The 25157-nt window shown below is 52.7% G+C and overlaps 8 protein-coding genes across 8 annotated transcripts; 6 read left to right on the top strand and 2 right to left on the bottom strand.

Moving 5' to 3' along the window:
* Positions 1 to 692: 692 nt before the first annotated feature.
* PHACADRAFT_207523 (uncharacterized protein) lies at positions 693 to 1541 on the top strand (the record flags this gene model as incomplete). The annotated part of the gene is made up of 2 exons (XM_007394034.1): positions 693 to 908; positions 972 to 1541. 2 exons carry the CDS (start codon positions 693 to 695, stop codon positions 1419 to 1421), a joined length of 666 nt encoding a protein of 221 aa, XP_007394096.1. The 3' UTR covers positions 1422 to 1541.
* Positions 1542 to 1749: 208 nt separating this feature from the next.
* Positions 1750 to 2657, bottom strand: PHACADRAFT_91614 (uncharacterized protein; the record flags this gene model as incomplete). The annotated part of the gene is made up of 2 exons (XM_007394033.1): positions 1750 to 2160; positions 2220 to 2657. The coding sequence occupies 2 exons, from the start codon at positions 2655 to 2657 to the stop codon at positions 1750 to 1752; spliced, it is 849 nt and encodes a 282-aa protein (XP_007394095.1).
* A 228-nt stretch (positions 2658 to 2885) lies between these two features.
* Positions 2886 to 3356, bottom strand: PHACADRAFT_253255 (uncharacterized protein). Its single transcript, XM_007394032.1, has one exon. It carries the CDS (start codon positions 3314 to 3316, stop codon positions 2957 to 2959), a length of 360 nt encoding a protein of 119 aa, XP_007394094.1. The 5' UTR covers positions 3317 to 3356; the 3' UTR covers positions 2886 to 2956.
* A 1924-nt stretch (positions 3357 to 5280) lies between these two features.
* Positions 5281 to 6947, top strand: PHACADRAFT_253253 (uncharacterized protein). Its single transcript, XM_007394031.1, has 6 exons — positions 5281 to 5410; positions 5477 to 5533; positions 5589 to 5914; positions 5991 to 6430; positions 6486 to 6725; positions 6782 to 6947. Exons 4-6 carry the CDS (start codon positions 6302 to 6304, stop codon positions 6833 to 6835), a joined length of 423 nt encoding a protein of 140 aa, XP_007394093.1. The 5' UTR covers positions 5281 to 5410; positions 5477 to 5533; positions 5589 to 5914; positions 5991 to 6301; the 3' UTR covers positions 6836 to 6947.
* A 1147-nt stretch (positions 6948 to 8094) lies between these two features.
* Positions 8095 to 8775, top strand: PHACADRAFT_159813 (uncharacterized protein; the record flags this gene model as incomplete). Its single annotated transcript, XM_007394030.1, has 1 exon — positions 8095 to 8775. One exon carries the CDS (start codon positions 8095 to 8097, stop codon positions 8773 to 8775), a length of 681 nt encoding a protein of 226 aa, XP_007394092.1.
* A 628-nt stretch (positions 8776 to 9403) lies between these two features.
* Positions 9404 to 13714, top strand: PHACADRAFT_207519 (uncharacterized protein). The gene is made up of 14 exons (XM_007394029.1): positions 9404 to 9581; positions 9637 to 9697; positions 9752 to 9778; positions 9829 to 9866; positions 9918 to 10267; positions 10314 to 10430; positions 10483 to 10551; positions 10603 to 10689; positions 10747 to 10945; positions 10999 to 11340; positions 11427 to 11781; positions 11832 to 12005; positions 12059 to 12288; positions 12348 to 13714. The coding sequence occupies exons 1-14, from the start codon at positions 9466 to 9468 to the stop codon at positions 12991 to 12993; spliced, it is 2811 nt and encodes a 936-aa protein (XP_007394091.1). The 5' UTR covers positions 9404 to 9465; the 3' UTR covers positions 12994 to 13714.
* A 3290-nt stretch (positions 13715 to 17004) lies between these two features.
* On the top strand, positions 17005 to 17915 carry PHACADRAFT_253249 (uncharacterized protein). Its single transcript, XM_007394028.1, has one exon. It carries the CDS (start codon positions 17119 to 17121, stop codon positions 17710 to 17712), a length of 594 nt encoding a protein of 197 aa, XP_007394090.1. The 5' UTR covers positions 17005 to 17118; the 3' UTR covers positions 17713 to 17915.
* A 1528-nt stretch (positions 17916 to 19443) lies between these two features.
* On the top strand, positions 19444 to 22180 carry PHACADRAFT_140835 (uncharacterized protein; the record flags this gene model as incomplete). The annotated part of the gene is made up of 11 exons (XM_007394027.1): positions 19444 to 20120; positions 20236 to 20322; positions 20381 to 20438; positions 20498 to 20547; positions 20691 to 20814; positions 20949 to 21062; positions 21208 to 21359; positions 21450 to 21592; positions 21667 to 21764; positions 21860 to 21964; positions 22026 to 22180. Exons 1-11 carry the CDS (start codon positions 19524 to 19526, stop codon positions 22178 to 22180), a joined length of 1683 nt encoding a protein of 560 aa, XP_007394089.1. The 5' UTR covers positions 19444 to 19523.
* Positions 22181 to 25157: the final 2977 nt, after the last annotated feature.

Genomic DNA, 25157 nt, shown 5'->3' with positions numbered 1-25157 from the left:
TAGTAAGGGCAGCTTCAGTCTCTGAAACCTTAGCCAATATTAGGGCGACCACGAACCAGATTTGCTTCGGTTCTTGCCCGACAACATCGGATCAAGACTTCACTCTCTGTCAGATTTATCGCGTTTTATGCGCGATCTGGCTGGTTTTGAATAGAATTTCATCTAACTAATCTCGCGCGAGACTGAGAAAAACGTTGTTCCTGTTTGACCAGTTTTAGTGAAGTTCTACCAAGAAAAATGCGCTTACCACCACATGAATCTTTGGCAGCCCCTCTTGAGATTCGCCGGGGCGGATCAAACGCCACGAAGGCTCCCCTCCCTCCTGCTCCAGTGACCTTCCTGTTCCGACTCCAGAACATGCTCGCTGCCCGCCCTCATCGCTGGCTCCAGATTGCCAAATCCTTGAAGAGGCACAACGATCAGCTGCCGCCCAACGGCGTTGCGTGCCGCGTCGTCACAGCAACATGAAGCACTTGCAAGCAACTGGCGATCAGCGTTTTGGATCACTGAAGACTGCGGGCCACTCAGTCCGAGGGTGATTAAAAGTCCGACAGAGGTGAGCATAAAGGGTATCAATGACTTTTGTCTGACCGACCGTCTTTGTCCTTGCCCTTCATTTCTGACATATCATCTGTCGACCGCTTCAGCGTCAGTCTGGCAGTAACCCACACAGCTCATCTTCAGCCTCGACAATGTCCGTCTTCAGCCGGCCTTTCAAGAGCAGTGGCAACGGCAGTGTCTCCATGCCAAAGTTGTTGCGACGGACCTCACTCAAACGGTGGGCGGGAACAGTGCGCAGGAAACTGTCGACAGACAAGGGCAGGAGTGCGAACAATATAAAGGCTTCGGCCACTGAGCAGATATTCGAAGAAAGCAATGACGACTGTGTTACAACCCCAAACCTGGATGTACGTCTCGATGCATCGCAACTCACCGACGCCTCACGGAGCACTCGTTAACATCTTGCACAGGCCACAGATATAGAGGAACTACAGGCCGAAACTGAGCAAGACGAGGGGAACTCGGCAGACGCACCCACCTTCAGCTCGACGATCTCACCTTCACTCGTAGCGCCGTCTACTCACGACGAACATAGCCCCAGTGAACCCCTGCCTGTCGATGAAACTGGCGCAGACGAGACCGAGAGCCTTCTCGAGGACACCCCGCCTAAACTCAAACCCGGCTCTCTGGATGCTCTGAGCCATGCCTACCACGAGCCACCTCAGCACAACCGCGAGAGCGTCCGTCTCGTCCCTGCGGATCTCGAGTCCGTCTACGAAGAGGTCCCACTAGCCGAGCACTTCGCCGCACACATGCCTCCCTCACATTGGCTTTCGTCACGACTCCCCTATGCCCTCGATGACCCGCTTATCTCCCCTACGCTGCGTGGATGCGCGCCTTTCAAGCTGAGTCTAGTGTAAGCTTCGTCTCGCGATGACTCTCGACCATACTGAACAACGGTCGCATCCCCGTCGAGCGCTTCTCTCCTGAACATGTTCATAGCTTGCCGGGCGGTGCCATGCCTTCGCATACATTGCGGCGCTGACACCCGCTGTGGCCTACCGTACCTTGCGCCACTCGCCCGAGAGGTGATTCAATGGGTCAAGGCAGAGATGATCGACGTACATATGTGATAGTTATTGTACATATAGCGACAGCGAGATAAGGATGCGTGGTATACTGCTGAAAATATCAGCAAACAAGGCCAGCACAGCCGCGAAAGACGCATACCATCGATAGAGCCCGTGATTAATCAAGATCCATAGAGTCTTCCCCTGCTGCCTCGATGGCAGCCTCGACATGCTTAGGCGTGCCTACGCGGAACGCTGACGCGCCCGCAGAAGAGCTGCTGCGATCGTGCTCTTTCGCTCTACCAAGCAGCTGTTCGATCGCCCAGTTGAGATAACCTGTCCTGCTCGTCTCCCAGGGCCGCTTGCCAGGCTGGGGCGGCGGCACTTTGAGGACCTCCGAGGACGGGTCGTGTGGTGGTAGCGACGCGACGGCGTCGTGCATCGCAAGGAACTCTTCGGGAAGCTGCGTGAGGGTTTGCATCTGCGGCGCGCGCAGGAACGCGAGCTTTTCGAGCCTGCGCTCGGACTTGGCACGCTGGATAGCCGACTTGCGCACGGCGAGCGAGAAGAGGCGTTCGAGTTTGCGTTGCTACCACGCATGATCAGACGCAGGAGCGCGTATGCGAGCAGAACGCGATAGGGACGCACCGCTTGTATCTTCCTCCTCAAGTCGCGTATCTCGTTCACAAGTGCATTCTCCTCGTTGGCTGTGTGCTCGAGGTTGAGGCCCGCCTGGTGCGGGACGACGGCGGGCAAGTCGGGCGGAACGATAAAGATGTTGCGCAGCGACCAAGCCTCGAAAAAGTCGAATGCAATGTCGACATGCGAGTTCAGAAGTGTCTGAAATGCGACGAGGCCCTGTTCCACCTCCTGGGTGCTGTCCCAATCTGGGTCGACCTTGTCCTCCCGTTCAGATGCCCAGCGGCGAAGAAAGACCTCCATGGCATCGACAGCCTGTCGCACAGCATCATTCGCGGTATCGACAATATCGTCAAGCAAGAATTGTGGCACAAACCCGAGAACTTCGGGGAGTAACGCAGATGGTGCTGCTGTTGTCGTCGTCGTCGACGGTGGTGGAGCAGACATGGCGGCGATTCGGCGCTTACTTGTGGTTTGGAGGGCGGCAGTTCCAGATCTGGAAGGAGGGCGGAATTCACGTGACCTGCCTTCAATCGCGATCAGCCGGGGACCTGGGGTCTTGCTATGGGTCGATCTCCTTGCACTCATTCTCTGATTCACCCGCTCATTACTATTGCATCTCTCTGTCTCTTTCTCAACATTCTAGGCTAATGTGCAATACATGTTCCTGTAAGCGGACAACGACTGGTCCTGGAATATCACTCCACAGACTAGAGCTGCTGCAAGCACGCGTTTGAATCACTAGATCAACGAAAGGAAGTCTTTTTAACCTTAGACGGTAAGTTTGCTGGCCCGACGTTCAAGAGGTAAAAGTAGCTGCCGTCACAACGTTCACGGGAGGTGTGTACTACCCTCTGTAGGTAGCACTTTAAATCCAGGGAGAAAAAATAACAAAGTTCACGGGACCACCGCCGCACTCCGATGCCAACGCCGATCACCACTCCGAACGGGCAGGTCCTCTTCTGCACGGATGGCTTGCACGAGGTGATCACCGCGTCCGCTGACCATCGGCGGCTCCCTATGCACGGATGAGGCGGTGATTCGGCGGCCGGTGCGCACAGCTGCTGATCGGGTTGACGTCCGCGCAACCACTTCTCTTTTCGCATTGATGGCGGCCCTGCCCTGCTGACCTATGCGTATAAAAGCTAAGGCGCAATGCTCTCATGATCACAGTTCTCCACTTGACTATTAGGCAGGGTGATCTCGTTCTCAGGTAGTCGGGGATGAGTCAGCGATGTTTGAGAACCCCGGAGATCAGGACCCTGGTGGCGTCTGGTCTGATCTGATCCCTTCGTCGGAGACTAGGTTCTGGCCAAGTCTCTCTCACTCAACCACGACGTCGATTTACCTTCTTGAACGTCGTCTGCTGATGTACTTTCATACACATCGAATTTAGTGCTCTGCTCAGACTCCTCTTGGAACGACCACGTTAGACCCTCTACGTTTCACGCCCTCCAGAGGCGATATCATCCATGAGCGGCGTGATGTGGGCTGCGAGACCTCTATCGAGGCAGTAGGTGAGGGTACAAGTCATCTTTCCGTTGTATAACCTCTGAGACACGTGCAGTAGCGCGAACTTCATGACGTGTTATCTCATTCATTTTGAGAAACATGAGGTGTCCTGGATCTCCGTGATCATCCTGCAGGAGTCCTCGCGATGGAAGTATGTGCACATTGACTAGATGTGGCAGTGGTTTTGCCGCAATCAGGTGTGTCATATTTCTATGATGCAGCGGCTACTCCTGACGCTCGAAGTTATCTTTGCCTTCAGACTGGCAACTTGCTACATAAGCGGCACTGCATGAACCCGAGCGAGCCGACTACTACCTGCTTTTCGCACGACGGATTCGGTTGCTGGTCATCCTCCCTGCCATTTGTTGCCTCCTATGGCCCGTCGATATCTTGCGCTCCCCTGACGCCACGGGTGATCCGCTCAGGGACAATGTGCATATCTTCCGCGGTAGTTTCCGGCGGGGCTAAAATCTCGTCATATATCACGGCCGTCCTCCCCGCATTGCCAGCATACCTCTGTCGACCACCACAATCACCCCAATGGCGCGCTTTCCCCCCGAACTTGTCGGCCACATATTCTGCATGCTTAGAATGCCGCAGGATACGGAAGCTTTATGCGCTTGCACCCTCGTGTGCTCAACGTGGTTGGCTATTGCACGCGAATATCTCTATTCGGTGCTCCGCATTTCCGATGCAGAGCCTGGGGAGTCGAGAAAGCTTTCGCGCTTTTACAATGTCCTCAGGGCATCACCGGATATCGGGCATGCCGTGAAGCGCCTGGTCATCGCCGGGTCCTTCACCGGCTCCCGGCTACCCTTGTTAGATTTGCTCTCCGTTCTGTCTCGCCTACCCCGCTTGCGACATCTTCACCTCCATCATTGGCGGATCTCCCACCTCGGCTCCGCAGAACTATCACAGCACGCCCCTCTCGTTCTGCAGACCCTCGAGCTGAAAAGTATCGGCTTCTTCCTTGACGCGCCCGCGAACATCTTCCGCCTTCTTAACCTTTTCTCTCCCACCTGCTCCTTGACGTTGTCGAAAGTTTCCTTTCGCTACACCTACGGATCCCGCTACGCCGACATCGTCCCCACGCTTCCACTCCCGCACAGCCTCTTCCCGTCGTCGCTCGCGCTCCATGACGCAGACGACCGTGCGCAGCTACTCCTCGAGGCCCTTGTACAGACAGCACTTCCGGCGTCCCTGAACCACCTCCATATGTCCTTCTACGACTTTACCCCACTCCTCCCAACGCTAGAGCGCTTCTTCGACAGCTGCTATCTCCGGAGTCTCACACTGGACTTTGCGCGCTGCTTCCCGTATGCATTTTGGAGCGACAAATCAGGACTCGCGGAAGCAAGATACGCAGCGGCGAAACACCTCCTGCCTGCGCTCCAGCGAATGCACCTGGAGACGTTCGAGCTCCGCACTGCACCAGTCCCGCCCGCCCCCGGACCGTATTGGGACCTTTGTCTCGACATACTCGCGGCGTTGCCTGATAGTCTACGCGGCTTGCGCGTGTATATGGCAGACGAGCACGTGGGGCGCGACGGCACAGCCCTCAAACGAGGTCTTCGGCGGTACGAGAATCTGGAGATTTTTGAGATCCGCGCCTTGCCCGAAGACGTTGAGAAGACGCTTGTTGGTTACGACGTCAGTGCTGAGACCTTCAGCGCACGCCGTTATAGCCTGTAGGTACTAGCATTGTTCTATTCACTCACGCCAATCTTAGCTGACGGGCACGTTGTGAACAACAGCACGAGCCCGGGCGGAGTTCGCTGATCGCTCGCAAGGTGAAGCCTATGACATTGACAGTGAGTATGATTCTGTACTGCAGTCGTACAAGTGCCGTTCTGATGTACTCTGAAGCTAGATTGTGCGGGTCCCGTGGGCATACAGCTGGGCTTGGTGTGGATTGTTTCACGCATCGTGCCGCCTAAGTTATATTATCCGTGTCTCAGTAGCCCGCTCAGGCCTGTAATGGCCGTCGTACCTGTCCAGCGGTTATACTTGCTGACGGCAACTCGCCTCACGAAGACCTGTTCGCTGATGAGCGGTATGATTGTAACTCAAGGCTGTTTATGATTTAGTTGTTTCTAGAGCGGTCCTATAGGCGAGAAAGCTTATTGGGGCCAGTCCACGGAACGCACGTTCCTCACTGAACTGAAGGCTGGTATCGACGATGACTTCACTTGGTCAGCATTTACCCACTTTAACCGTGTCTTATTTATCTCAACGCAAGCTTTTTGCGACACGCTCGACGTGCGGTAGCGGAGAGACATGGCCGCCTGCCACACGAGTGAGCGGCGGCCGGACACTCGTGAAACGGGCCCCGGCTCGTGCCATGGGCGCTGATTGCATCTCCCCCGCCTCAGGTTGTGCCCGCCTTCGGGATCGGTGTTTGGTAAGCTGCGCCTCCGCCGGATCACGATCGCGTATTCGGCAAGCGAGCGATCGTCGGCGAACATGGCCGTAGACAGACGTATAAAGGGACGCATGGCCGACGCGTAAATATCCCAGCAACCCATTCTCGAATTTCCTGCTACGAACGCTCTGCCCCGCTCACTCGTTATTTTACAACTATGAAGGCCTTCTTCGTTCTTGCTTCCCTTGCCGCCTGCGCCTTGGCCCAGCGCCTGCACATTCAGGAACCCACCGCGGGCCAGACAGTCTCCGGTAGTGGCACTATTATCGTCGAGCTCGAGCAGGACGTATGTATCACCTTGCTCTGATTACCATTTGTCTCGTATTTACCTTTGCGTCTAGCAATCCCTCGGCCCACTTGTGCAGACCTCGGTGCTCATCGCCATGAACAACTGCTTCGACGTCTGCAGCGAGCCCGACCAGTGGGGCCCGGCGACGGTGCTCTATAATGGGCCGTTCAACCCTCAGTTCAACTCGTCTGCGCCGGAGAAGGGACATTACCAGGATTTCGCCATCCAGCTTCCAGGTTTCCAGTCTGGCGGGGCGATCATCCAGGTTGCACACCAGTTCCAGGAAGGCGGGGCAAGTACTTCAAAAGGCCATTAACTTATGCTGGTACTAATACGAAGTCCTGGTAGGCGACGCTTAGCAATGTCTTTGACTATTCGACAGTTCAGGTGAATGTCCAGTAATTTCGTCTTTTACTGGACCTTCGGACGCGGACTTTCGCATACTACCAATAAGGTAGCCTGGTAATACAATTGTGAACACACACGTTATATAATCTTCTTGATCGTGGCCATGACTCTTGGTCGTGTACTGTCTACGAGGCAGGCACCTAACTGAAATCTCGCTTCGTGATGAAAGCAGCTTAGAGCCGTAGTCTGAATCAAGCGCGTGTTTCGTTGGCAGAGCGCCCACCGTACAGCCTCGCACCAGAACCGCTATCATCACGACATCTTGTTCAGTAACCGGCTATGCACGCCTGCTTGTGTATCTCTGAGATAGCGCAGAATATTGCTGACCATGCAGATGGAGGGCTCGTCAACCTAGCTCTCTCTTGCCAATTTTTCTACGAACCAGCCTTGAATGCGATTTGGAGAGATGTTCCGAGCTTGGGACCCGTTCTCCTATGTCTTTCCCCCGCGGTCTCTTTTTCGATAGAAGGCCGTACCCTTGTACGCACACAATGTTTGATGGGTGGCCGGATACTCTACTAACTGCGATATGCATGTAGAGTTTCCAGCGGCGTCCATCCGCTGCAGAAAGCCGCCGATTTGAACATCATGCAGGGCGTATCCGGCGTCTCACGGTCTCCTTCGTCGACCTTTATCATGGATATGGCGTAGCAGAGAGCTGCCTGCGTACCCTCGCAGATCTATACTCTCGGACAGCGGCCTTCCCCAACCTCCATAGCCTAACTGTGCTTGGAGGTCACCAGATTGGCCATGGATTCGCATCTTTCAAACAGTCGCCGCTACAAGAACTGGCCATACAAAAGCGCAACGATGGAGACTCATTAAATATTGCTGAGCTGACGGCGTCCGTGTCTGCGACTCTGCTATACTTCCGGTGGTCCTCACAGGCCGAGCGCACCGGCCACGCGTCTGAGATCCCAGAGTTCGAACAGGCCATCTCCTCCTTCTCAACCATACGTGCGCTACACGTGTTCATGACGTACAGCCCTGCCGGTCTCCATCATCTTTCCTCATTGCCCAATCTCGTCTCCCTCACCATATGCGTGGCAGAGCTTGACTACGCGAATATTATGCGCGAACTCGCTCAGCCGTTCCGGACACTTCGCCATTTGAAAGTTACATATGGTCTCGAGGAGATCTCTTATCTAGTATCGATCCTCCACATCGTCTCGCCGCTCTATCTGGAGTCGCTGGAAATCCGTTTTGCTGCTCACACCGTTGATCACGGGCTTACCCCTGACGTCTTCTACGCCATGTTCCCCATCGTTCCGAAGTTTAAAGACCTGCGGCATCTCTCAATCGGCATGATATACCATGACGATCCTATCTGGATTGACTGGACCGCTGACGGGTCTGTGCTGGAATCTATCTTTGACTTGCACAGTCTAGAAAGCCTCGATCTTGCGGATGTTCCACTGCGCCTAACCGCGAACAACATGAAAGACATCGCCCTTGCATTTCCGCGCCTTCGCAAATTGCACCTTAGCTCCAATTGCAGCTTCTATCCTGTGGACGTTCCGGCGTGTATAACCGTAGCAGTCGAGGACCTCAGCTGCTTTGCCCGGCACTGCCCTCAGATGCGAGAGTTAGCCATCACAAACACATTTGTACCAATTTATACGTCACAAGTACCCACACCTACACCACTCCCGACCGAATCGAACCTGCGCGAACTCTGTCTCGGGCAGTCACATATTACTGACCCGCAGCGCGTCGCCGCTTTCTGCGCGGATGTGTACCCTTTCGCACAGATCACGTCGAACCATATCGGATGTGACGAACACGGGGAATGCTGGGCCAAAATCGTTAGCAGCATCGACAATATGAAGAATCGAATGGTCGTATCGAGGATGCTTGAGGAGCGTGCCGCTGCGAGCCGGAGAACTTACCACAACGTTGGCGTACAGGTTCGGCCAGGTGACCGGGACGCCTAGATTTCCAGCACCTGGCAGCAAGGCAGTGATTGTTTGGACAAGGACAGTTCGTTGTTTCTAAGTAACAAATATCGAGTCGTCGATCAAATATTCTTGCTTTCGTCTCGACTGTGATATCGAGATTATGTCAGCGAAATTGGGGAAAGTTACGCGGGGTTTTATTTTATTTCTAATCTTGTCTGCAGCTCTCCGCCTAAAACGTCTTCGTCATTACAGATTAGGGCGCACTTCGCTACTTCGACCTAATGCAAGCCATCAGGCCCGCGATCTCCGAGAGCGAAGTCACTGCGACATCGTTGCATGTCCAGCTTTTCGCCCGCTATGTTGGCGAACACCATGTTTCTTGTTGAGTCCACGGCCTCGAAACTCACGGCTCACGTCATTGTGTGAAACCGTCGAGAGGTGCTGTACTGCAGAGGAGATCGATCTTGTCAGTCGGGATTTTGGTAGAAATGGGGCCCCTCTTCTCCCGCTGTACACTGTGACATGCTGAGCAGCTTCGTACAAGAACGACATGTGCATCAATGCTAGTTGATTAGGAGTCGTAACTGTTGGCAAAGATAAGTATGAGCGTCTCCGAGGCTAGAAAAGGTGCTTCTTGTACTCCGGGTTTGTTGTATTCGCGCCGCGATCTTCAATCCGCTCTTACTTCTCACCGCACCCAGCATCGACGACGTACTCTCGGTGCCGATGCCCAATACAAGTATGGGAGATACTGGCAATAGCTCAACCGACATCGCCGCGTCGAAGTTCGCAGTGCATGCCCGGAAGACGATCAAGCTAATCACTTCCCTCCGGGCTCTGGGGTTAGTTTTTATGCACCCTCTCTGTTGGAATCCTTGGCTGAATGATATTCTGCAGAGCGGAAGCAGACTTCGACCTGCCGAGGATTGCAGTGATAGGCAACCAGAGTGCCGGAAAGGTGGGCGAGTAGTCGTTCACGGCGCACGATGGGGAAGGCTGACCTTATTCCCAGAGCTCTCTGGTCGAAGCTATCAGCGGAGTCAGTGCCCACTTATCTCAACGACCTATTTTTTTTTGAACATCTTCTAGATAGCTGTCCCTCGCGCCGCCGGTCGGGCTTGTACAAGGTTGGTAGGATCTTGGAGCCCGGGCCCCTTCTAAGCTTACTGCATTCATAGATGCCCAATGGAATGTCGATTGACGAACAGTGATAGGCCGTGGCAATGTCAGATTCTGCTACGGCGCGAAGTAGATGGCAATGGCCGACAAATTTATCCTGTCCAAGAAGAACGCTTTGGCCCGGTTCTTCATGACAAGGCTGAGCTCGAGGAGATGATCCGTCGAGCTCAGCTTGCCATCCTGAACCCAGGGGTAGCAAAGGGTTCCTTTGAGATTTTTGATACGACATCATTGAAGCCCGGAGAGAAGCCAGAGATCTCCCAGGAACAGCTGGAGTTCTCGAGTAACGTTGTGTGTTTAGACCTCCAAGGACCAGATCTACCCGACCTTTCGTTCATCGACTTGCCTGGTGGGTCCTTACTGACGCTGGAACGAGACCTCTCTGACGTATTTAGGCATCATATCGATGGTCGGGGAGGACGAAGACGAAAGCAACATCGAGGCGATTAAAAATATGGTGGAGGAGCACATTAAGGGCAACACGCTCATTCTCCTGACAATTAACATGCGCGGTGCGACACTATGTCTGAAATTCTTGTCACCTTTCTTGACATGAGTGTCCAGATGACATGAGTAACCAAGGTGCCGCTCGCCTGGCGAAGCTTTCTGACGAGAAAGGCGATAGAACTATCGGTACGGTGTCACCTACACATTCTGCACCTTGACACTACATCTTCGTTGCAGGCGTCCTAACCAAAGCTGATCTAATCCAGGATGGAGAGGAAGACGGCTGGCTTACCATTCTTGAAGGTTCAAGCCACTCGTTGAGGCGTACGTTGTACCGTGCAAAGCTCCACGTAATATAATTCTGACGACAATGTCCCGCAGACGGCTACTTTATCACGAAGCATCCATCACCTAAGGAGCTGGAGGGCGAAATCTCACACGCCGAAGCTAGACGGCGCGAGGCCAGATTCTTCGAGACGACTTACCCTTGGAACAAACGGTCGGATCTACAGTCTCGCATGGGCACTCCGAATCTCACGAAAGAGCTCAGCAATCTCCTAGGGACTCTCATCAATCAGGAGTATGCTCTTCCTTCGGCCAATCACCTGTTGTACTGACTCTTCCTTGCTCTAGGCTTCCAAAGTTGCGTAGGGAGGCCAAGGAGTCGCTCGACACCGTCCGAGAGCGGCTGAGCGCCTTACCACCACCACCGTCGGACAATCCCGCCAGCGAGCTCCTGCGAATGATCACGTCTTTTTGCGACAAAGTCCAGTCATTGATTCGAGGCGCGGAATCACACGAGCGGCTGATACAAAAGTGCCGCCCCGCGTACAAAACGTTCAAGAGGGATATCCGGAGAACTGCACCTCAGTTCAAGCCGTACGACAGCTCGCTGCCTCATGCACGTCGGAACTACGAGTCCTCTATAGATAGCGAGTCCGAGCTCGATGAACATGAGTCAGATGCCATGCCGATGTATTTGAACGACGTTCGCAAGCACATTGAAAGGCATGTCAGCCTTCACTGCTCTCCGCTGTCTAATATTTACCCATATTTTTAAGTTCTTTGGCGCGTCAACTACCCTACAACGTCCCGTTCTCTGCAAAAGTCGCCCTGATTGAGAAGGTATTTGAGTCCTGGGAGGACCACTGCGACACCTGTTTTACGACTGTCTACGAGGCAACCACGGACGAACTCTATGATCTCGTTCAGAGGCATTTCGGCACTTTTGAAGCGACTCCGTTGCTCGACCACGTCCATACGATTGTTGAGGAGGAGATAGAGAAGGCCAAGTCGAAGACGCTCGAGAGGGTAAGATGGATGTTAGACTTGGAGTACCCTCCGTTCACAAGCAACGACCATTACTTCTCGTCATATCGAGACAAGTATTTGGCACACTACAAGGCCGCACGTAAGGTGAACACGACGATTGCTTGTGCTAGGATGTGCGCTTATTTGTACTCCAGCCAAATCAAACGGAGCAAGACCCCGAGCTGGTGCAGGAGGCGTTGGGGCTGCTAGCGCGGCTTGGGTACCCAGCCTCTGAGGACGTTCTTGCAAGGTTGCATGGACCAGACGAATACGACCAAGAGCTCATTGTTATGGCGGAAACGTCCGCGTACTTCCATGTCTGCTACAAGGTGCGGGACACTAAACCTCACATTGTTTTACGGTTAGTAACTACTGGTTACAGCGCATTATTGACAACATACCTCGAGTCGTGGACCATGACTTTCTACGCAGCATCGAACGAGAACTCCAGCCATCGCTTATCGCAGGCCTGTCATTAGGCACCGACCAGGCAACCGAGCGTGCCGGCATATACCTCGCGGAAGATCAGCAGGTGACGGCGGAACGGTTTCAGCTGTTGCAGAAGAGAGACAGACTCGAGAGTGTCCTTAGCGAGCTGTACAGGTTCCAGATGTAAGTGCTTTTTGCGGCTCTTCAGCTGAACTGCGATAAACTAATCCGGCTGTGTGTAGCACTTCAGGTCCTTCTGAAGGCTTTGTACCACTGCTTCTTCCCTCGCACAGTGTGGCGGCACCGAGGAGGTCTGCCTCAAAGCCGTCTATTACTCGTCCCGCGCGTGCCGTTTTTGCGAAAGATCGTGCACGGACATCGATGCTACTTCCAGCCGGGTCATCTGTTTCCAGCACAGAGTCGACCAATCGCACCACTCCGCCACTGCCCCCGGCGACAATGAACGCTGCTGTCGCTCGACTCCCACCAATAAGGAGCCCAAACCTTGCTTCTGCTCAGCCTGTTACTCCCGTCGTCCCGTCCGAGTCTCCAACCGTCGCGCCCGCCAGGGATTCGAGTCTAATCCATCCCGAGTCGATCTTAGACAGGTTAAAAAAAGAGCAGAAAATATTGAGGAAAAAAGCCAAAGCGGCTCGCACAGCGACGGAAGTAGTACCAAAAAGCCCATCTACAGCTGCTGCACGTACGACCCTTCGCGCAGGTGCAAGCGAATTCACCCCTACCTTGGTCACCGACGCGCCCTCTGCACGAGCCTTTGGACAGGTTCCCGCTAGTCCGTCATTCACTCCCCAGTTCGCGCACCGTGCAAGCCTCCCCACTCTGACAGAGCCCACTTACGGCCAGTCGACAGAGTATGGATGGGATTAGTCCTTGCCGTGGAATATGCGTAGTGCTTGAGAGTCGGCGCTTGCCGTTTGTACTGTCGCCTCAGTATGTTTAACGTGTACAGCTGGCAGTCCGGCAATTTACGGACGCTTGATGGAGTCTATCACCTAAATCATTGGAATGTAACCAAGCCAAGGGAACTGATGTAAGCAGGATACAAGCGTACATTCATCTTTGAGCAATGTTATACAACAGTACCAGTGTTTACAAAACTAAATCCTTCCGCGTGTCCATCCTACAACCCTCTTTTTACCACTATTATGCAGTCAGGTGCGGCTTCTTCATCCTCAAACGTAGGAGACGGTGACGCTCGATCCCGAGGTCGAGACGGACGTCAGCACGCTGTTGCCCTGCTGGATATCGATGAGGTTTGCGCCCGAGGGGCCGACGGAGCCCGAGCTGGTCCCAGCAGACGCGCCAGAGAAGGTGACGGTGCCAAAGTTGGCGAAGGGGACGAGCGAGCTGCCCTCCTCAAAGTCCTCGACGATCCACTCCGCGTCCTGCTCGCACAGAGCGCTAGAAGAAGTGATGTGCTGCGTGACGGTCTTGCCCTTGCTGTTGTTCGTGATGACGGCCGTGCCCGACGTCGTACTCGACGCGGTGACGGTCAGCGTGACGCTGTCGCCCGCGCTGAAGCTGATGCCGGAGAAGTCGTAAGCGTAGTCGGGATACCACTCATACCAGGCTAGAGGGGACTGATGCTAAGCGTACGCCCAAGGGGGAGAGAGGTACAGTTGAGCGTACCATCGTAGGAGACAGAACTGCCGCTGACAGTGAAGTCGACACCGGTCTGGAGAATGGCGTTGCCGCAGGTGTCGCCGTCAATGCCGACCCAAGCGGATGCGGCGTGAGAGCCAGACGAGCCCGAGGGCTCCTTCGGGGTCGGGACCGTGAACGTCGCGGTGACGCTCTTGTACGTGCCCTGTGTGAAAGCCCATCAGCATACCCCGCACCATGTGTGCAAACGACTGAACGCACCTGGGGCGAGTTCCAGACGGCGCCGGCCCAGTTCGAGCTGTACTCGACATTAGTCTCGTTGGTGATCCTCGGGTGGGACGAGCGCTGGCCGCCAGCACGACGGGCAATCCGGGTATCGTGGCGCTCCTTGGAGGAAGGCAGCGCGAAGACGGCAGCGGCGAGGAGAGCCTGAACGAAGAGGGTGGAGACGAACATCGCGAGGGTGTTAAAAGCTGAGGTGTCGAGTCTGGGGCCTGGTTCGTTGGCTGCGGAGTCGAGAGACCTGGGGCTGAAGCTCGACTGTGCTTGCTCTAAAGCTTTATAGACTCGACAAAGACATCCGTGCTGTGCTGAGACCGTTCATGCGTATCATTAACCAGATGGTCCTCTTGCTTCTTCATGTCTGCAGCATATGCTTTCGACTGCCTTCAAGGTATCATTTTAGCCTGAAAGAACGACGCAACCCCCGCCACCTGACCGGCCTGCCGAGAACCCGAGCCACACTGTGATGCGCACGAAGAATATGGTTGATCTCTATCACATGCACCGATGTAAGAGATGCAGATAATCGCCACATGGAAGACTCGGTGCCGACGTCCGAGAAGTCGACGTTGCTGATAGATAATAGTGGACGCACGTAGACGACGCTTCGGAGCCGCTTGGCATTGCGAGTGGGGCAACAAGGGTAGGTGATGCATCGAAGCTTGGCAAGGAAACTGCAATTACTAAGGTGTTCTATCATTAGAGAATGAGCTAGCATCATGTGCAAACGTCTAACATACTGACTTCTCTGACGGGTCACTTTGGCAAAACGCCATCGAACGACATCACAAACGGGAAATCGCGTGAAGGATGGTGATCTAGGAGCACGAGGTCGCGCACATTCTCCAGCGATAAGGAATTGTATGGATTTGGTGGTTGCGCCCCGACTTGAGACAAGCTTACTGAGAGCCTCACCACAAAGTTAAGAGTTCCGAAGGCAGCGTTGAACGTTGGGCGCAGGTCATCAGAGCGTGCGAGACATATTCTTCAGGAAGATTCGTATAAGCAGTACGTTAGGACATACGAGGGAATATGCATCACAACAGCAAGACTACTGAAATGTGCACTGCTTGAAAACGGTGCGAAGACACGCCGTAATTAATGCTCTGATGGAGACGCCTTGCGGGCTGGATGGTTCGGTGGAGCTAGTCGATATGGCTGCATGAACCTTGGGGCCACTTGAGACAGATTCCAGCGTATCCTGGAGGGAAGAGGTCCGAAGAGCGATAGGGTGGGGTCCAAAGCCCAACTTGAGGCTAGAGGCTGAGCGTACGAAGACCGGCGACACGTCCTTCATCAGGCGGTTGCGTCAGAGCAGAATTATGGGTGAGAACGAGGTGTGACAGACCGAGGAGGAGGTTCTGTACGATAGCTGTATTGCATTCGAGGTTTTCCAGGATTTAGCTATATCCAGGGTGCACGCATGCACATTTGGGACCTAAAGGCATGAAGCCTGAGACGTCGCAAGATATTCGGTCATTGCAGGCGCCTGCAATGAACAAGCAAAAGCTAGCAGTGGTACGCTGGGGGAAAGCATCGGTGATAGTAGAACGAAACAGTGCTCGCTGACGATGCGAACATCGTGCCCGCGGTCGTGGTGGTCGTCGGGAGCAAACTTCAGTCAAGGCCGTCACGAGCGCCCTCCGCAGCCAGATGCGCATCACACCATGATCCTCGTCCCCCATACAGTCTCTCACTCCCCATCCCACCACACCGCATCGACGGTCGTGCTATGTCATCTGCTGGTGGTCTCCAACGGCGGCGCGTAGCGAATACTTCCTCTCAAGCCGACGACGACGACGACGCATGGGGCCTCAACGATGACGCGACCACCAGCAAGCCCACTCCTTCCTCGAGTGCATCCGGGCCCATACATGCGTCCAGCTCACATGCAGGATCCGCATTCGAAGGCGGTAGCAAGATTGCCTTCGACCCACGAGATCTCATCAACCAGGACGAGGAGGATGCGAAGCAAGGGGGCAGAGCACCGAGGCTCACGATCATGGAGGAGGTCTTGCTGTTAGGTCTCAAAGACAAACAGGCAAGTCAGCTTTGTCAACTCTACAACTCTTTCGTATCCTAGGTGCTTTTCTGGAACCTCATGTCTCTCGGCGAGGGGACATGCGCTCGGCGTTTGATGCGTAGGAGCCGTGGACTCGTCCGACCGCGCTTTCGCACAAATCAGGACTCTTGTACGTCCCCTTCGGGTGGGGTTACCGTGTTGCAAGGACAAGCAGCTTTGCTGCCTCGCTGTGGTGATAATTTGGCACGTCATGCCCTGTGCCGGGTTGGCATGCCCGGCTACGACGATGCCAGCAGCGACTTACGGTGAACCTGCACAGTTCTCGTATCTCGTCGGATGGTGGTCGGTTTGGCTCTCATTCGGCTGTCATCCCGCAATGCACGCTTTGGCATCATGAATGGCATCCAGAACGGCTTTCTTCACACATCACGAGACATATTTTCTTTAACCTCAACAAATACGGCGTCTACGGCGCTGGTGCCATCCTCTATCACAGCGGGAGTGTGCCTTGTACGCTACCTGCTGGAGAGCGCTCGGACATCGCTATGCAAGCTACGAACCCACTTTGTCGCGCGTGCCCCGCTCGTATCCGCAACGTATTGGGGATTTTATGTACGGAATACGCACTATCGCCTTTCTTATCTCTCCTATGTTCGTCTCCGTCCATGTCTTGCTGATTGCACTCTTCACCAGGGCTACCTTTCGTTTTGGAACGACAACATCTCATACGCTTTGCGAGGGTGCATCCTCATCGAACTCGCGCTCCGAAGACGTATTGCACTTGTCAAGGATCCAGCACGCCGCTCCCTCCCACCCTCGGAGCGAATCGTAGAAGTCATTGATACCCGACTAACGGGCGAGACAATCCTGGACGAGGCACTTAAGATGATGAAGCAGACAGAAACCACAGGCGAGCGCATGGCGGTAAATACCTGGATAGACCTTCTCAGCGGTGCGTAGAAATTCACTACTTTCATCTGCACCCTATCCCACCCATTCCGTCGCGCCGTAACTCTAGGCGTTACTTTATGCGCGAATGTTGGGCTGATCCATGCTTCTGCTAATCAGGAGAGACATGGAACGTCATGAAGATCGGCTTCCAACTGAAGCAGGTTCGCGAACGGCTTGCAAAAGGGCTTGTTGACAAAGGCGTCCTGCGCACCGAGAAGCGTAACTTTATTCTCTTCGATATGGCCACCCACCCTGTCGCGGACGTTCGCACCAAAGAAGCGGTCATCATCCGTGTCACCTCACTCCTCACAAGTACCACCTCTGCCGTCCCGCCTAGCGCGCTAGACAAGGAAGGTACCCAGGCCCGCGCAATGCGCGCCGTCTGTCTCGCCGCCGCCGCCTACGCCGCGAGTGTACTCGACAACGCATTCAGCCGCCTCACGTATGAGGAGCGCGAGGCCGCGTTTCAGCGTTGTGAAGACCTTATCCAGGAGTTCGCTGCCTGGCCATTCGGCTCAGCGTCTAGCTCGCCGAACGGAAACAGCGTGCGTGCGAACGGCCGCCGCGCTGCGCAGCGTATCGGCATAGGTAGCGTTGGCAGCGGACGCGAAGCCATCTTAGGCCTTGTTCAAGAAGTCAAGAAGGAAATGTTTAGTGATGAGGACCTCTGCTTCGAGCTGGTCGCGGGTGTGTTGGAGGTACTCTCAAAGCTGGATTCACTACTATGATACAGAATAATGCAATGTTGGAGTCGCTGGAATACCTGCCTTTTTCATTTTCACTAGTGTCTGCATATTCATCTCCCGTAAGATATGTATTCGCGTTCGCTTTGTTGTGACTCTTGTGGATGTACCAGTGATGTGCGGACGTCCGTCCAAATATTGGGACGAGACGACGACTTAATGGTTAAACACTGTTTGGACGGCGATCAATCAAAGTGGTCGCTATTCTCATGGCTCGACGTCCATATAGTAGCCAATCAGAAATCGTTCGGAGATCACCGCTGCCCTGTGGGAGCGCCAGGCTTGTCGTCGTCCTAAGCAGACGGAAAAGATTTTGTTCTGCAATGGCAATGAGATCGGCACAGAGAATCACAAAAAATATAGGAAAGTGCAGCATATAAAATGCTGATGTCTCACCATATGAGCCGACCGTGCAGTAGAGCCTTGCTTGCGCGACAAGGAGGCGAGATCTTAATGAGTCTCCAAGACCAGACAGCAAAGCTCTCAGGTACAGCAGCAGAGATACTACGCCATGGACCTGCCCAAAAAGATCTTACTTCCAGATGTCTCAGGTATGTTCCTTATCTCATTGTTGCCCGCACCATCGACGTTTGTGCACAGCTCGTACACATACGCACCGCTGCACGGCGCAACCCTCCCCGACAGATAAGGGAGTAAATACTTAGCCAAACACCAATAGGTGCATTCCGCACAGTCATGTTGACCACTATTTTACCAGCATATTCACAGCAATGTCCGTCTTGCGCTCGACAGCCGCCTCGGTAGGACCGGCGATGAATTCTGCCAGTCCTTCCGGATACAAGTGACAACATGCAGCGACATGGTAACGGTCCCCGTCAAACATTATTCCTCAGTAAGCCTATATCACCTGTTTTGACATGTGATGTGTACAGCTGGCGCAGAGAATAGTCACAAAGTGTACTGTCCTTCTGCTATCCTATTGAGCCTTCTGATGTCATAAATCCCTCATTCAAGGACCCTCAGTACTATAATAGTTCATTCTCTTACAATGTCTCTACGCTCATAATGTATCTTACCGTGGCTTTGCTTTGCTCTGTTTCCAGCCGGCTGCTGGGCCTGGCGGCTACCCCCGCCAAAAAGGGGAAGGATGCCGATGCATCAATTCAACCATCGACGTTTGGACGACGTTTGGACGCTTTCTCGTCCAAACGCCGTCCAGAACGTTTAATCGCCGTCTTGCACATCACTGCCTCAGAGGTACCGGTTGTTGTGAATTGAATCGCGCAGGCAGGGGATTCACGAGTAATCGACGGTAAATTTCTAGGATAATACATCGTGTTCTTATATATGTTATCTACTTCCTAATATACACAGTTCACTACTTAGTACGCTGAGGAAGCTGAGAAACGCGGCGGGGAATGAACCGGCGCCAGAGCCGAGAGTGCTCTGCGCGCGTCATATCTAAAACGGGAAAGCCATATCCAAATATGGCATGACGCGGTGAGCGCATCATGTCGGTGTCTCGGTGCGGCGCGGCTGATGCGCATCCGGCAGCTCAGTGCGCCTCGCACCTCAAATACTACAACACCGGTCTTAAGTCATTGACGCCACGAAGGCTGACACGTGATGACCCCGCCGTCCCTTCCAGAGTCCGCGGGCCCGCGCGGGATGCGCTGCTAGCGACGTCAGCTGCGAAGGCGCGCTCTCAGCGTGTACTCACGCGGGGGCATGACGGCCCTGCCTGCTCCGATCCCCGCCAAAAAGGGGATGAAGCGGCATCTAGACGAACTCTTTCATCCTCAACGGCGACGTCGACACGAAGCTTGGCCTGTGGAATGCTGCGCACACGTCTCGTACGCACTTTGCAACCGCGGACGGCGCGCCTCGCGAGCACCTCTGCGCGGCCTCCAACAGGTCTGGGATATGCTGCCTTGGGTTTGGGCGCGGGTGTCCTACTTACGTCCGCGTTCTTCTTCGCGCGTCCGACGCACGCCGACTCGACGGTCCAACCGACGACCAGCAAAGTGCACGCCGGCACAGTCGCTGCATCCAACCGCAGCCAGCTCGCACAGGAGACCAAAGTTGATGCGGCTACCCTTGCAAAGGAGCTACGCGTAGTGCTGAACGACACGGACGACACGCTCGAAAGAGTCTCGACCGACCCCGAGGTGTTGCATGCGCACGGCTACAGCGAGAACGACTACCATCCAAGCTCGGATCCTACTGTCGTCGTTTTCCCTGGCTCCACTGCCGACGTCGTCGCAATTGTCAAGATCGCAAACAAGCATCTTGTGCCTATTGTCACCTATGGCGGTGGCACGTCCATCGAGGGTCACTGGCGCGCGCCGCCTGGAGGAGCTATTTGTGTCGACATGCGGGATATGGACAAGATTCTTGAGATACACGGCGAGTGCAAAGCGTCCCTTACACGAGTCGTGGGACTGACCGGTTTGCATGATCGTTCTATTCTGTACCTCCCCGCTACATGCTCTTCCTTGCCCACATGCCTCGTGCTTACCACTCCGGCGGTATGGCGACACAGAGGAGGACTCAGATCTTGTCTGCCAGCCCGGCATAGGATGGATAGAGATCAACGCTGAACTGAAGCGACGTGGAATCCCGCTTTTCTTTCCCGTACGTCCGCCGTTGGTTAAATCAGCGTGGCCACCTAACACAACCTTCCCCCTCGCAGATCGATCCTGCACCGGGTGCGTCCATCGGCGGGATGATCAGTACAGGATGCTCGGGCAGTACGCTCCCCGGACTAAAGTATAGGAGCCGTGATGCTGACAGCGCACCTCTCTTGCAGCAAACGCGGTGCGGTATGGTACCTCAAAGGGCGAATGGTTTCTAAATATTGTACGCCATGTCTATCCCTGTCTTCACATCTCCCCTGACTACTCGTATCTCCTTAAACCACCGACTCCTTTGGCTCCCAAACTTTGAACGTCTGCACGGATGTCAACGCACTCGATCGATTCGGCTCAACGTCACGACCAAAGACGGTCGTGTTACCCTCAGGCGAGGTCATTAAGACACGACGGCGTTCGCGAAAGAGTAGCGCAGGCTTCGACACAACAAAGCTGTTCATTGGAGCTGAGGGTACATTGGGGATCATCACGGAAGGTGCGTGCATCGGTCCAATTTATAACCTGTCCACCCATGTAGCGCGGCATGACGACGCTACCGGCCGGCCAAGCGAATTTACCCTTCGCCGGTTGCTTTGACCTTTTGGTATCTTGGGCTGACTACGTGTTCAGCGACTCTCCGTCTTGCACCCGTCCTCCCGACAACAGTTGCCGTCGTTCAATTCCCCGACGTCCGTGCCGCATCCGAAGCGGCAAGGGAGATTGTTAATAGTGGGGTTGGAATACGTGCGTCGTTTATTTTGCAGTTTCTTCGTGCTGTCTGACAATCATTTATCCAACTCAACCCCTGCCTGGCCCCGCGATTGCGTCTCACATACCCTGCGACGGCACAACCTAACGTACTAAAAACTCGCCGCGCTTGATATCGCAGAGTGCGTGGAGCTCTGCGATGATGCATTCATGCGCTCGTCGAACCTCTACGGCCAGAGTACACGCAAGTGGCCTGAAAAAGACTCGCTATTTATCAAGTTGCAAGGGTCGACGCCGTCAATCATGAAAGAGGGAAGTATCGTTGTCGAGAAGGTGCGTCCAATTCATCCTCACGCTAGAGCTTGCATGTTTTAGCCATCGGAGGTATGCTGGCAACCGAGATGCTTACCCGTGAACCGACAGATCTGTACCTCGCACGGTGGGACAAGCTTCACATGCGCGGAATCAAAGGCCGAGGCAGACGCACTTTGGGCAGATCGGAAGAATGCGTTATATTCTGCGCTGGCACTGGTTGAGGGGAGTAGGGCTTGGAGCACCGATGTCTGGTGCGTCCCGCTGCTATGCAGTACCTGCTGCGGTGCATGACATCTTGGTGATGCTGACGAATACTTGTCATAAGTGTACCTGTCAGTAAACTTCCGCAGCTTGTGTACGAAACCAAACAAGACATCGAGAGCAGTGGGATTGTGAGCACAATCATTGGGCATGCTGGTGATGGTGTGTGCGTGTCTTGCATTTATAGATGCTCAGTACTGATTGCTGTACCGCTGATTCGTTTCTTTTGGCTGTTCGTTATATGTATGGGTGATAAGGCAACTTCCACGCAGTGCTGCTATTCAGAACTGACGAGGAGCTGGCTGTCGTGCGCGGACTTGTGCACAGGATGGTTAAGCGTGCAATCCAACTTGACGGCACATGTTTGTCTTTTCTGCTTGTGTACTATTAAACAGGCTTACTAACAATCTTATTATCTGCCAGGTACAGGAGAGCATGGTGTTGGGATGGGTAAACGCAAGTATCTACACGAGGAACTTGGTGCAGGCACTGTTGGGCTTATGAAGACAATTAAGCACACACTTGATCCACACAACTTGTTTAATCCAGGAAAGGTATGCTTCAACCTTTGTGCATGATAAATGCATACTGATACTTTTGTAGCTATATCCAGATGATCTTGTGGATGAGCGTAAAGAGTAGGAGCTGGATGTATGACAAGTATAGTGGCTACTGGAGTGATTTCGTGCTTAATAAATACTAGTTGCCTGATGTTCACAGCAATCTCAAAGCCCAGCTTGCATACTAGCTTGATATTATTTTTGGTGGTGTGATAGTTGCAGTGGTGGTGGCGACCCACTAGGGTGCTCGAGGCATCACATGACTTCTTCCTCTACCACTGTCACCCTGCTCTTTCCTACCACACTTCCTCCTCCTCCCCACACACCTCTACCTGCCTTACAAGATCAATATATGACCTCTGGATGACATTCTGGACATGCACAAGGGAGAGGAAGAGTACTGGGTGATTGGGATGTAGGAGGCAAGGGCACAGCAGGAAAGAGTGAGATGCAAGGCTGCAGGTAGTTGCAGCCTCAGTAAATGTATGTACTACATGCTGATGTTATTTTCTTGCAGAACTCACACCTAGCATTCCCAGGCATTCCTGGCTCTTTACCAGGTGAACACTCTGGGTGCCGTTGCATACCATTTGCAGCCCAGAAACTAGCGTGAAAGCACAACATTCATGTTCTCTAGTATGTAGTAGCCTCCTGCAGAAATTCAACCAAGGTCCCACGGATGGAGTACGCTGTCATGCACCCTAACTATAAGTATAGGAAAACTAAAGGAATAATAGGTATTCAAATTAAAAAGAAACTGCTTACTCAGAGCTGCAAAGTAAGCATAAACACTCAAGCTTACTAAAAGTGAATCAATGACTAATAATATGACTTAGCTTCTTAGTAATTTAGAAACTATGCTTAGTAAAAGTCTATGCTCAATAGCTATGAATTACCAAAATATAGTAATACTCTAACAAACATTAGTAATAGCTTACCAATACATTAGTAAAACAGACAGAAGGCTGACTAATACAGACAAAATGCTTATTAATAAAAGTAGAAGTAGCTTAGTAATTACAGTAGAATAGACGAGCCAGTTTTGCTATTGGCTAAGGAACAACAGGCTGAAAGGTATAAATAGGAGAGGTTCTCTGAGAGCAAAAAGACACGAACCCACAAACCCACCAAGCACCACACACACTCTCAAGGATTTAGCTAGCAGCAAACCTGCAGTTAATCCCCTGAGCTCTTTAGCTCTCAGAGAATAGACTCCTTTCTTTAAAGCCTAGGAAATTCCTTAAGCACAGTAGAGCCTCTGACTTTCAAATAACCTGAAGGGAAACACCCTTGGTATAGTGCACGAGTTCACTATTTGACTAACCCTAGACTGCGAGAGCTAGTGGCGTCATTATTTGAGACTGTGGTACGTCTCCTGTAGAGCTTACAGTAATTAAACTAGCAGTAAAGAGATTAAATTTATTTTTGATCTTCAACTCTAAATTGGAAGCTTCAGACTGCTTCAAGTTATACAAATCCTCTAAGAACATTAAATTGTTCTTACTAGCCAAAGCTTACTAAGTTAACCAAGACATTAACTTGTCTTTATTACCCTCTTTTCTTACTTATCTAAAAACTCTATTCTACTAACCCAGATAGCTAGTCCTTAAGCTACTAACCAAACCTTCTTACAGCCCATCTTCTAAGATTCCTTAAAAAGTCCCTTGTAAACAGGCAAGTGAGGCTTTAGAGTACTTAAGCAGATTAGTAGGTGGTTCTTGAATTAGTCCTCCACGAACACCAGGATAGCTTGGTTGAAAGGCTAACCCAGTGAACCCTGGAAAGAAAAGATTGGGAAAACCAAATCTAAGTATTCCATACTATACCCTTCTTGCTTTTAGTTTAGAACAGACCAAACTCCATTCTCTTTTATGAAAAAGTAACCTTCTAGGATTTCTCCTAGAATCGTCTTTATACCAAACCTCATTTTTATTTTACTTACTTTTCTTATCCTAACCTTTTCTTTATGACATCTGTGGAGCCCACCGCGAGGGGGAATGAACCACACCTACTAACCGGTTTCCTTACTAACTAAAGGCTTATGTTGCCTGGGAAAAATAAAGATCCAGATTCTCCAGTTTTCTCTGAAGACTTCTCAGAAATAGATACAATCCATTTAGGTTCAACAGCCTCAAGAAGTATTCTACTCTTCTTTTGGAGGGGGGTTGGTGGTTAAAATGTGGGTTGTGTGATTAAAAATCTGCAAGCACTGTGAAAAGAGTAAAATGCACTCTGGAGAGCACTTTCAGATGTAAATACTGTCAAATGGCAATATTCAGTGGCCAACAAGAAAAATACCCGATCGCACAGTGGCGCGCGATCAGGAAAGACATCATATTGTAGATACCCATATGAAGCAATACTGTGTAATGAAACAGTAATGTGTTAAAAACCCGATCGTGCAGCAGCGCGCGATCAGGCAAAACATCATATTGTAGACACTCATATAGAGCAATACCATGTGATGAAAGAGTATTGTGTTAAAAACCCGATCGTGCAGCAGCGCGCGATCAGGAAAAACATCATATTGTAGACACTCATATGAGGCAATACCATGTGATAAAACAGTATTGTGTTAAAAACCCGATCGTGCAGCGGCGCGCGATCAGGAAAAACATTATATTGTAGACACTCATATAAAGCAATGCTGTGTGGTGAAACAGTATTGTGTTAATAACCCAATTGTGCAGTGGCATGCAATATCATGCGTCAAATTAAGTTGACACATAATAAGGGCAAACAGAGACAAATACTGGGCAGACAGCAAAGTATGAGTTACCCAGACAGGCCCTGATGGCCCTGATAGAAGCTACTAGACCTAGGCCTGCAAAATAGGAGCTACCGTTTGAAAAGAGAAAAAATTGGCATTTGGGCCCCTTAGGGTTTAGGGTTGGGGGGAGCCGAGCCGAGCGAAGCGAGGCGAGGTGACGTTGCTGAGGTGAAACTGGAAGGCAAAGGTCCGAACTCTGTGAGGGAGTTCCGGAGGGCTTTCGTG

The sequence above is a fragment of the Phanerochaete carnosa genome (genome assembly GCF_000300595.1).
Source record: "Phanerochaete carnosa HHB-10118-sp unplaced genomic scaffold PHACAscaffold_4, whole genome shotgun sequence".
NCBI lineage: Eukaryota > Fungi > Basidiomycota > Agaricomycetes > Polyporales > Phanerochaetaceae > Phanerochaete > Phanerochaete carnosa.
This window is presented reverse-complemented; position numbering and strand designations above follow the sequence as displayed.